Source organism: Cuculus canorus, chromosome Z (assembly GCF_017976375.1).
Source record: "Cuculus canorus isolate bCucCan1 chromosome Z, bCucCan1.pri, whole genome shotgun sequence".
Taxonomy (NCBI): domain Eukaryota; kingdom Metazoa; phylum Chordata; class Aves; order Cuculiformes; family Cuculidae; genus Cuculus; species Cuculus canorus.
This window is the reverse complement of record NC_071441.1, coordinates 35,895,248-35,907,259: the sequence shown is the minus strand read 5'-3', so window position 1 is coordinate 35,907,259 and position 12,012 is coordinate 35,895,248. Positions and strand designations below refer to the sequence as shown.

The 12,012-nt window shown below is 38.1% G+C and overlaps 1 protein-coding gene across 2 annotated transcripts in view; it reads right to left on the bottom strand.

The window, feature by feature from the left end:
• SHC3 (SHC adaptor protein 3) overlaps positions 1 to 6,918 on the bottom strand; it is a 66,172-nt gene extending 59,254 nt beyond the window's left edge. The window contains exons 1-5 of one of the 2 annotated variants that reach the window (XM_009566361.2): positions 6,850 to 6,918; positions 5,735 to 5,844; positions 3,991 to 4,741; positions 3,326 to 3,530; positions 1,888 to 2,759 (exon numbers count right to left, since the gene is read on the bottom strand). In XM_009566361.2, coding sequence (XP_009564656.1) covers positions 1,888 to 2,427 — 540 coding nt within the window. In that variant the 5' untranslated portion in view covers positions 2,428 to 2,759; positions 3,326 to 3,530; positions 3,991 to 4,741; positions 5,735 to 5,844; positions 6,850 to 6,918. The remainder of the gene's footprint in view (positions 1 to 1,887; positions 2,760 to 3,325; positions 3,531 to 3,990; positions 4,742 to 5,734; positions 5,845 to 6,849) is intronic. The other variant, XM_054053878.1, reaches the window with a different exon arrangement.
• Between the last annotated feature and the right edge of the window lie 5,094 nt (positions 6,919 to 12,012).

Sequence of the window (12,012 nt, the reverse complement as noted above, 5' to 3'; positions counted from 1 at the left end):
TACTTATTTTCAAACCTTATTTTTGCATTTAGAGCACTGCTCTGTGACTCTATATGCCAGAGAGCATGAAGTTAAAGGTATCACCCTGTTTTTTTAATAGAATCAATAATCCAGATGCCATATATTTTAGTGACATTAGCAAACGCCTAAAACATAAGTTGTACGGTGCTAATGATCCATTTTAAAAATTCTATTACATATAATTTGCAAAAAATTTCACAGCAGCTGCACCAATTAAAATATTTGTTCTACTGTCAGTATTAGATATGGGATAATTATTAACTTTGAGTCCACTTCTATATAATTTCAATTCTCTTTTCAATTCAAGGATATGATCTTCCTCTAACATACAGAGGGTTAACCACCAAAAAAATTAAGAAAATACTGTGTTTGTTCTGCTTCATAATGATCACTTCAGGTAAAACAAACAGCAGCGGTGAATTCTCACAGTTAGTATCTATGTACTTACAATAACCTAAGCAAAATAAAAAATAGAATAGCTGAGTTCCCTGAGCTAAAGGGAAAATGGTAAATGACCTTCCACTAACAAGAATATCTCCATGCAAAAGAGTGACAGGGTGTCAACAGCACTGTTTCTAGCATCAGTGGTTTATATTTATCAAGACACTTCTAAAACAGCAAAGGAACAGCAGTCTGTATTCTGAAAGGTACCACTGGCTCTTTCTTAGTCTCAATAAATTTCAGAGTAGTAAAAAAGACAGTACAGTTTCTACAGTGCTCTGAATTGGCCAACTTATTCAACCTACCGTCACTTGCAAAATCTACCATCACCACAGCCACAAAGAAATGAAAATTGCTTCCTAGTGCTCCAGCTGTTAAATATGCACTATGCTTTTGATAATAAGACTTCAGAAAAAAACAGTGAGAGTTAAGCAGCAAGACTGCCACTGTTTTAAAGCATCCTGATATAAAGTTACACTGAGACTTTTATACCTAAAATAAGATGAGACTAAAAATAGACATGTAATCTTATTAATAGTCTACTACAAAACAGTTTGACACTTGAGATACAAAAGCCACTTGGCAAATAAAACACAGTAAATGAAGAACAAGTTCTGAACAATAATGTTATTTTTACACTTTCTGCACACTGTGCAGGAAAATGTAACCAGAATCTTACCTGACTACAAAAACATTGCACATACCCTCCTCTTAAGGGTCATTTAAGAATACATTCAAGAATATAGAAATATTACTCAGTAAACTTAGGATTCTCTGCTCTTGACATGCTGTATCAATGAATGGAAAACAGCAATAACATTTAAGGTGGCTGAATTCTCATTAAGTAAAACAAGCTGCATTTTCCTGCTATGCTCACAACAGTATTTCTATTTGTGGAACATGATAAGAATGGCGCTCTGTGCCTTACTGCTCTAAGATTTCAAATATATTTTCACTTTAAAAACACACATACTTAGAAGTATTTCCAAACTGAATAAAAATGCAAAATTAGCAGTTCTTTACACATCAAGGAGTCTTTCTTTCCTTCTGTTTATTGCACCAGACACATTGAAAGCCTATGTATCTGAGACATATACAGTATACTAGGTAACACTGAAAATCTAAATTCAGAAGAAGGAAAAAGAAAACCAAAACAGAAAGTGGGAAACCTAGCTTTTGGGTTAGGAGCAGTATTTTAACACAGCTGTAAAACATTATTTTTCAAAGAACCTATTTGCAGGTTTGCTGTAATTTAACAAATTAACACAGCTTCCTAAGCCTGCCTTCCTGCATTTACATACCATGCATTATGCACAATGAAAGAAATATACAAAGAAAGATCCTTTCAGCCTGTCTAGCCTGTGATGAAAATCAGCAGAGATTTTTTCATTGATAAAAACAGAGAATGGAAGAAATCAGACCAACCTTCACAACGTACGTCACACCAGGTCCCAGGATCTTCTCATTCGAGTGCAGCCATCCTCGAGAGGGTTTATTGACAAAGCTGCTACTTTGATTCCAGTCTTCACCTCCTGGGTGTATTTCCTCTGATCGTGTTTTTTTCCCCATATTCATCTTGCTAATGTCCTGCTGAGAACACGAAGTGGCAGAGACAAGGTTACATGTGTTGTCTGAAGCCCCTGCTGCTGAGCTAGAAGCACTCGAGCTTCCCTGCAACTTGGAGACAGCAAGCTCCTTTACTGCAGAGGAGAGGTTTTTGATACCCAAAAGGCTGCCCGTGTGAGACAGTTTCAAGTGGGACACTTTATGGATGAGGGTACACAGAGTGGTGGGTCCATCTTCTTGGTCCTTGTGGAGAACTTCTGGTGCGACAAGGTACGAAGGTGCTGTTGAAGTCGTAGCAACTGCCGAGACCTTGCTGTTCATGGACAAATTGTGGATAAGATCATCAACTGATGTCACCGAATCATTCCTGAAGCGGTTATACTTGGTACGTTGAAGCATGCCCTTCTATCTGGTTTCCTGCATATGTTCTGGCAAACCTGATGCCAAAGCACAAGATGCCTGTGCTAACATAGCAGGCGATTCATATCAACACTGATGGATAACAAGATTTTGGGGTAAAAAATAAAAGGGTATGAGGAAGAACAAAAAAATATATGCTTTTAAGAAATTTCTTATGGTTCCTCGTTAGGGTTGGGTGAAGTAACAGTTTTCTATGACAGAGATCCCAGTCCTGCTTAGAGCTGCCAACTCGCTCACAGCAAAAGCATGACTCACACAAATGAGAAGGACCCTTTTCAACAAAAGGCTCACTGAACACTGCAAATCACTTCCTGTAGGAAAAAAAAAAAAAAAAAAGAGAAGAAAAAAAACCCATCCACCCACTTACAGCACACTAGCACCAATCAATTCTCAAATTTCCTTTTCCTATCTTCTCAAACAGATATTTCCTTCCCACTTGTAATTCCTCCCCCCCCTGCCCCCCCACCTCTTTTTGGTAACAAAGGCAATTACTTTAAAACTGAATTAACAGCCTTTATGAAACACCATACTGTATTCTTCTGTTTAAATGTTCTTCCACCTCACATACTTGTGAATCTATAAAGAAGTCACAATTAGATAGCAATTACCTGAAAAACGTTTACACATGCACACACACACCCCTCCACTCCAGGAAAACAGACACCATAAAGGTTTTCAGAATACCTTTAAGCACACAATTATTTTTAGAACACACAACAGATTTAAAGAATATACACATTTTCTTCCACAAAAGCAGTCTAACAGACTTTACAAGTGCCTATGGAAACTGTGACATCCAGTTTTTGATAGAGAAAGAAATCCTCCCCTGTTACTCCATAACAATCTTCTATTTTAATGCAGGAATTACAAGAAGTACCTATGTGTGGAGAAAAATATTTTTCTGATGTCCAACAACAGGCTTAACAGATGTTTTCTTCTTCACCACTGATATTCACTCCAAAGAAAAACACTGAAAGGATCCCCAAGTCACTGGAATGTTTGATTTAATTCAGAAAAACTGAAAAAAAAAAAAAAAACCCTAAAAGGATATTCAAAAGTCCAGGTAGCCACAAACTGAAGTCCTGCAGTGAAAAATAAAAAAAGGCAACAGGTCTTATTAAGCATAAATGTAAGCCACAAACACTTGCTCTTAGAAGCACTAAAACATGCAGAAAATAGATACTTCATTTCTTCTAAATTTTTTTTGAAAAATACCAAATGTGTACAGAATAGTGATACACAATGCCCATTGCAAGCCATATAGCTCTTTTCTATAAATTGATCTTCTTTGCAAATATCTTCCAGATGTAGGACAATACACTGCATTATAAACAATTCAGACCAGAGAAGTTGCATAGTGCAAAGTTATTTTTTTAAACAAATGACTACCTGCAGCATCATTTAAAGGAAAACTGCTATGGAATTCCTTCTCTTTCCCATGACTAAAGGCTGCCGTATGCAAAGTGCAAATGCAGTGAAACAACCAGCTCAAATACAGGTATTTAATTAGTATATTCATGACACATTAAATTAAGTCAGCACCTCTTATCCCAGCAGTGATGAGTAATAGCAAAGTCCTAGTTAGTGTAAAAGCAGGTTTCTAGTGATCTGCAGAACAGCCTTTCATCACCACACTGCAAACCTGCTACAGCATCCACACAGCATTCATTCCTCTCTTCGTCCTCCTAGCATAGCAACAGCAAATATACACACCATAGCCTATTTTTACATGTCTCTACTGCCTAGAAAACCCTATCATTCCCAAATGGCTCTCTTCATTAGAAGCGGCTAGCGGAACTGCAAAATGTGAATGAGATTCTGTGCATGTGAATGAAAGGGCTGGCTAGCATCCCCACATTTCTGTGAATGAAGTGAGGCCTCGCAGCCTCTGCCAGGCAATCCCTTGGGTGCTCACTAGCCCAGCCAATACCAGCTGGCTTTGATGACTCATTCAGCAAAGCCTTGCTAAATAGTGGAAGATCCCATTTCCAGCACAGGCGGCACCGTTTTTGCAGCAGCACCAGAAAATGAAGCCAGTGTCTGAGCAGATGAAGGTCGGTTGTAAAGCCCACGTGGAAGAAAGGGTGTTACTGGAGAAATGCATGGGGTGTTCACAGGGGTGGCAGAAGAGGAAAATCAGAGGGTCAGATCTCTGTTTCTCCCCGATGCATTTATTCAGTCTGTTCATTTACATCCAGGATGGGAACATGAATGTGCACATTTTGTTTGATGTTCGATTTCTCTGTGTGCACCAGCAGATTCACAGATTTTACACGTTTGCGTTCACAGACCCCTAATGAAAAAAAAAAAAAAAAGACCTCTAATGAAAAAAAAAAAAATCGTGTATACTCATTTACCCTATTAGCAGAGTACATATTTAAAAACAGCACGATCATTAGTCCACTGAAAATGAGGCAGAGGGAAAGGTAGCAGATAAAAGCTTCCCACAGTACCAGCAAAAGGGCTAATTTCTGGTACCGCTTCACTGGACACACAAAAGCTACCAAAACATCCAATGGATATTGAGGTCTCCTGGAAATCTGACATCAGATGTTGCAGAGGAGTAGCAGCCACTGAATTAGCCAGTGCTTGAAATCTCACGCTCATTTCAGTGTCTGATTGGGAATCAGTCTCCTTAAAAAATGTGGCCCTAAACTGGGAGCATTTTAAAGCTTTACATTCTACAGCTTTTGAGGCTAGAAAAGACAGATAATTTTGCCCTACAGGCAGCAGGTTCAAACCCATCTCTAGGAAATATTGAATGAAATCAGGAGACCTTGCAATAAGAAAAACCTGCAAGTAAAATTAGGATCTAGATAATTCTAGCTGTTGCCAAAGCCTTGTAATGTCTTTGGCATTTCCAGCAACACGCCGGTAGCTCATACACTGACTATACCCATCCAAACCACCATATTTCTCTAATCTCTCTGTCTGCATCTAAGCTAGGTCAGCTAGTAAAGTGGAATCAAGTTGAAAAATACCCTTTTAATTTTCTTTTTGCAAGGATATGAGCCAGACACTGCTATCAGGAGTAAAAAGTGGCCATGAAAAAATGAGTTCATTGTTGACTCAGTAATAAAATGGCAGGCAGAAATCCAATGTTGATAAATGCAAAATAATACATAATTTTAGCAGTACATACTCAGTGAGGTGGTGTATTGCCTCAGGTGAAGTACAGCATTTCTTATGAACTACTGGTAATTTTGGCATCTCACACCATTCCATCTTTTAGGGATTTCTTCCTCTTTTTTTTTTAGTTCTATTTTCTCATGGATCCCCCTCTCACCTTGATGAAGTCTGTGTCTCATGTAACTGTTTCTCCTTGTCTTCCTCCAAGTGGCTCTCAGGGGCTCATCCTTCGCTGCCATCTTTGATCCTTCTGTATCTTAGCTATCTCTGCAGCCGATATTTCAGAAGCAAGTTTTATCAACAGCAAAGCATAGGGGGGAAAAAAAGATACTGGGGGGGCAAAATTAAAAGAAGGAAAGGAGAGAAACTACATTTGGGGTTTATTGTTAGGATGAAGCTTAAAAGGATTTAAATTGCTGCAGATGCAAAGATAGGAGGCATTGTCAATACACAAACTAAGCCAGGTAAGAAGGTGTGATCACCACAAAGAGGAATCACAGGCAGTACAACAGCTACATTCCACAGCCTGTACTAAGAAACTCTTCCGAATGAAATAAGATGACTTTCAGTGACTCATAGTTAGAGAAATATTAATCATATAATCAGAATCAGCAAAAATGTCAAGTTCCAGTAACACACTGCAGTTAAATATGAATTCTATACAAACAAGTGCTAGAAACTGTTAAAATTCTGCTGAAAGATCATTGGCACTTCAACAGCCTCTGCTCAGTGGCAGTAAAATTGCTTGTGGATGGAAATGAATTTAGAAAAAAAAGGAGCATGAGAAAGACACCGACTCTGGAGAAAAAATCCCAACTGAATTTAGGTTAGCTAAATTATAAGAAACAAGGAATATGTCAGAAAAACTTAAATACAGATTTTGCTATGAGGTCTAACTGCAGCACACAAAAAGTAGCCATGGAGCCACAGTAACTGACATTCCTCTTTACAATAAGCCTTAAACAATTAATGTTACTATGATGCAGCATTAAGGCAATACGAAGCTTTTCTTCACATTGTAATATAATGGATAGAAGAGTTAATGCTTCGCTCTTAAAGATTCTTGCAGAATCTTTAATATCACAAATGGTTGATTCCTCACATAAAAAGATAGTGTTTCAATAGTACAAAGGTTTCTAATATCCTGCGGGGACATTTCTCCTCTTTATTAGTTAATTGAAAAGGGAAAATAATAGCTTTCTTTGCACAAGCTAGATATATACCAGAAATCCCTCCTCTGTGTATTAATCAGTCTAATGCAGCCTTACTTACGTGAGACAATCTCTGATGATGTAGTTACAGACAAGGAAGATAACATCAAAACAAGCTACAAAGAATTACAATCAGACCTTAAGAAGGTATGTAGCTATTTTAATTTAAAAAATATTTATAAATAATTCTTTATTTATCTATTCTGTTTGTACATACTTAATACATCATATTCTGTCTTCCTCTGTGCCTCTGATATACCTGCACATAGAGCTCAGTTGCATGCTCCTGTGATTTCAAGGGAGACTCATCAGATAGCTAGTAGAAATATCGAAAGGCACTGAAGTTTCTGGCAGTGTCATCATAAAGAGACATGACAATGTGCCTTTACTTCAAAACATTTTGCAGGAAAAGAACATACACTGCACTCACGTCACTTAGCTTTTTCTCCATACTGGATGTTTGAGTCAGAACTCAGCTTACTCTCCTATGCAAAAAAAGCCCACCCACGAACAAAAAAAAAACCCAAGGCCTATAGGCAAAGGCTGTAGTTCTCCCCTAGCAAAATTTTAACAAATTCTAGTTAATGTTTTTCGACAAAACTGCTGTAAATTTTCCCCATCTCCCTTTCATTCTCTCCCCATCTCTCTCACAGGATCAGAGTTTCGCTGTTTCCGTGGCAACGCTATTGCTAAGGGTGGGCTGTGCCAGTAAATGAGAGCATTATCTGTGGCTTTGCAAGTTATTTCTCTGGAAAACTACATTGTTGGAAATACTACTGTTCAAAATCAGTGATCATTAATCATTAATGATCAACTTCCACCTTCACTTGCATCAGTGGAATGTAAAACTAAGGCCTGAAATATGCCTATCAATTTCTGTGCAGATGCTTAGGATTTGAACGAGAAGCTGACCCTAAACAAGGAAGAGATTTTTTCTGTTAGTTGAAAATACTGAAACAATTCTGTCTTAAGACACTAACACACTTTCACCCTGTGAAATATGACATGAAATATTCTGAAGAAAATGAAACTCGTAACTCCTTCTGCTCCATTAGTGGTTCCTGGAGCCTCATTGTTAAAAGTCAACACACTAAAAAAGTTCAGAGTAAAGATGGATCTGAGGTAACACCCAAATCCAAGCATAACACTAAGCTTTCACAAGGCAGGATCAGTCAGGGGAGTGCATCAAAATCTACAAACCAGAAGTAAATCAACATTGTAACATGGGACCTGCTCTTACCAAAGCCCAGACTTCTACAGTAACTTCTTCCTTTCTCTCAGCCAGTCCCTGAGGTGAGAAAGATAAGTTGTAGCAATGTAATCTCTGTTTTTTCCAAGTACAATCTAAAGCTCAGCCACGTCTGCCTGCACCTGCCACAGCCCTTTGTAACCACTCTTCCTCTTTCCCTGTCCCAAGCTATCACCAGCTTTCTGCACCAGAAGCCACACTATAAATAAAGCATCATCCTAGACAGAGACGCTGCTTCCCAAAGAAATACCTCCCAGTCATGTTTTATTGTGTGCCCACAAACTGTAACATGGTTCACAAGCTGTACTGTATTGTGAATAATGCAATAAGAAGCCTTATAACCACCTTTCTGGTCCTATGGTGCACTCATACTGATGGAAATGAGAGTTCTTCTGGGCATATATACATTAATGTCCAAGTGTTTTCAAACACCTTCTTTTCATACAATTAGAAAAAATGAAGATTTAGAGGAAAAAGTAAATACCGGCCTAGTTCACTGACAGATTATGCAAGAACTCTTTTTGCTGTCTTGCTTTGATGGGGAGCCAGTCAATTACTTATTTGTTAAACCAGTAGTTTTTTTGTTCTCACTCATGAGTTGCTTTCTTTTCTACTTTGTAATAAGGTGTCTATTTCTGTTCTGGTGGGCTTTGGTAGGTTTTTCATGTACTTTCTTTTTATTCTGTTTGTGTCTTATTTTCCTAGGAACAGTTCGCAAAGTTCTTCTAAAAAAACTGTATATGAAATTCTGACTTCATGACTTTCCTTTTGATTTCAATAGAAGTGGAATATGATTGCAGGTTTCCCAATCCAAATGCAAGTCTGGGAATTTTGATAGTTTCTGGATTAGAAGTCTGTACAACAATTCTTTATTTCTGTACAAGAATTCTGAGTTAAACTGATAAAAATTCAGAATACCTATGAGTAGTAGGTTATTAAAACAGATGATATTTCATTGGTCACCATTCCAAAAGTATATTTATTTTTACGGAAATGTAAATTGCTATATTGATATTTTCTTTATAAATACGCGAAGAATGCAATTTATTACATATACAGTATACATACAAATATATAGTTTACCACTATGAGAAGAGTTGTAATACAGTACCTACTCTTTACTAGTATAGCTAAATACTAGCAAGAAGAGCAGCAATGGAAAGAATGATGTGGAAAAAATGCACAATGCTCGTTTTTGTAGCTTTTGGCATCAGGCAGGGCTAATTGTACCTTGTCTAAGCAGAGAGAAGACCATTAAAAATATAAAACTCTCCCAAATCCATATGTTCCCCCTTCCCTAACTAAAAGGGTATAATCAAAATTATAAGAACTGAAGCCAACAGAGCGTAAATGGCCATCTTCATCTTATGTTATATTTCAGACCAAAATTATGGCAGTACTTGCACAGATTTGGTAGTAATAGCAGAGTTGTTCACCCACCCTCACCTTCCTGTCACTGACTGCATTACCTTTGTTGTGTTGTCACAAAATACATGCTGTGGCATCTGACTGAAGAATAACAGAAAAAAAAAATGGTTGTTTGTTTCAACCAGATCAGTTCTAGACTCTGATTCACTAAACAAATTGAACTGATGGCAGAGCAAGACTAGGATTAATTAGTCATGGACTGCAAAGAGGGAGAGGAAATGTTTTAACTGTATAGGCCAGGACAAATGCCTAATACCCACTTGCACCACCTTCACCCTGAAAAACAATCCACTAACTTGTCCCACCCAACCGTATGGATTTTCTTGGCAAACCAAGAGTTACATGTCATGCTGTATTTATAGCAAAGCCGTTACCAATCAGTGCTTGTACTGAAAGAATTCTGGCAATTGTGCAGCAGTGGATAACAGTGCTGGTGGAGGGTTATTCACAGCAGCACTCCTCCCGGTGAATTCAGAATGCGGGGTACTTCTATATTATTTGTACAAATTACTCATGTGAGTCATTGTACCTGTTTACTCTAATGCTGTTTTGTTATCTGACCTGAAGTGATGGTTAACTTCTTTCTGAGTGAAGTCACATAAAATCTGCAGATGTGTATATCGCATGTGGCAGGCATGCACACATGCATTCATGTATTAAAGATGTATCCTTCTCTTGGCTAGGTTGCTTGCTTTCCTTACATTTGAGTTGGGAATTAGGCATGGCCGAACAAGGTGACTGACATGCAAAAGACCCATTAATATAGCAAGGGAGGGTGGAAGGGTTTAAATAACTGTTTATATGATTACTTAACTGGACTGAAGCTTACAAATTCCATTGCTAGTAATATGAGGAAAGGCAGAAAGCAAAAAAGCTGCAGATGAGAAGACTGAGAAGCTGTCTTAGGCTTCTGCGTTGAAGCAGACCAGAAGGGAGGTAAGCATCCTTCACTCTAAAAAGGCCTCCAAGATTAAAAAACGTTTAGAGTGGCAGAGGAATGGAGATAAAGATGCGTGTTCAGCTCTACTGTCATCCACAGGAACTTGTGCAATTTTTTGCTTTAAACAAAAGCATACAGTGACTTTCTCTAGGTACCCTCTGAAAATCTGTTTTCTTTGCTCAAGCGAAGTCCTGAGAAGCTTGAGTACAATTAAGGTTGAGAAAGGATGAAAACTAATGGTATTCTAAGGGTCAGAATTTCTCCAAATGACGTTGGGCACATGAGCTAGGACCAGATTTTGGTAACAACAAAGACGTAGCAAGGTTGTACAGCAGAGAGGCTGGAGCAAAAGGCTTGGCCAGATATGAACAGACAGACAGAAACTGAAGCCCACTGACAACGTAGAGCTATTTGATGGGTATCAGGGTCAGAGGAGCTATACAAGACTGGGAGAAAATGGTTAACTATGAGGGTCTGTACAGAAATACATGCATCAGAAATCCAACTTCACAGCTGCAGTGTGCTCACTGACAAGTGGTCTTCAATGAAGCACTGGTGCCAGAACAGGAGGTGGAAGAGAAATGCCACTAGCAGAGAGAGTTACCACAGCTCCTCATCCCAAAAGCAAGAAAGAGAAAAGGGATGTTGAAGCCACCACATGACCTGAGAAGCCCTGTTACGGCAATGAGTACAGGAGAAATCCTAAGTGGCACTGAAAGCAACAGCTTTAATACCGACTAGTAACAGTAATGCTGTTATCTCTAGGTAGTCCAACAAGTTTAAGCACCAGCACATCTGTGAGACTAACTGAACACTATAATTACAGGCAACATGTTAGCATTGTAAAAATGTTGGTTGTCTGTTCTTCACTTGGACCAGGGCAGGAGAGAGTAAGGGTCTTTATTATTGTGAAATTATCATGTGCTTCTGAAGCAACCTGTTAATCCTGTTCTCTAACTGCTATTACTCACCACCATGAACTGCAATTATCCTTAAACTAAAACTTTAACATGACTAGCAATACTTTACCTCTCTAGGACTACTAAAATAATTGCACAGTAGTGCTTTGTTCTACTAAAGCTGCTAGTATTCCCAAGCACAAGAAACTATACCAATTAGAACATTATTTTCCACATAACTTTGTGTAAATGCTAAAAGCCTGCTCTTGCATATCAGCTGACCAACATATGCCTGACCAGCATACCTAAATTGGCACAAATCTGTTGTTTAGACACAAGCATTAGGATTGCCATGTGGCTACAAAGTCCTTATGTATAATTAAACAAAAAACTCACTAGTTAATGCCAAAAGAAGTCTACTACACAGAATTTTGTTTCAGCATAAGTATATGTGTATGTCTCCTGTTCAGTGACTCAAATACCAGCATCAATGTTCACAGACCACCATGACAGTCAAATGAGAGAAAAGGAAGGTATTAGAAGGTTTCAATATAATCATGTGTGGGCAGATGGTAATATTTCTGGACTGAGATTCTTTCTTACCTCGCTAATACCATTTTAATTTTGTTTTAATATTTTTGGCCTAAACAAATGTTTTTTTCAAGAAAAAGCAAAATAATATTCTGCTAGAAAAAAACTTCCTATATG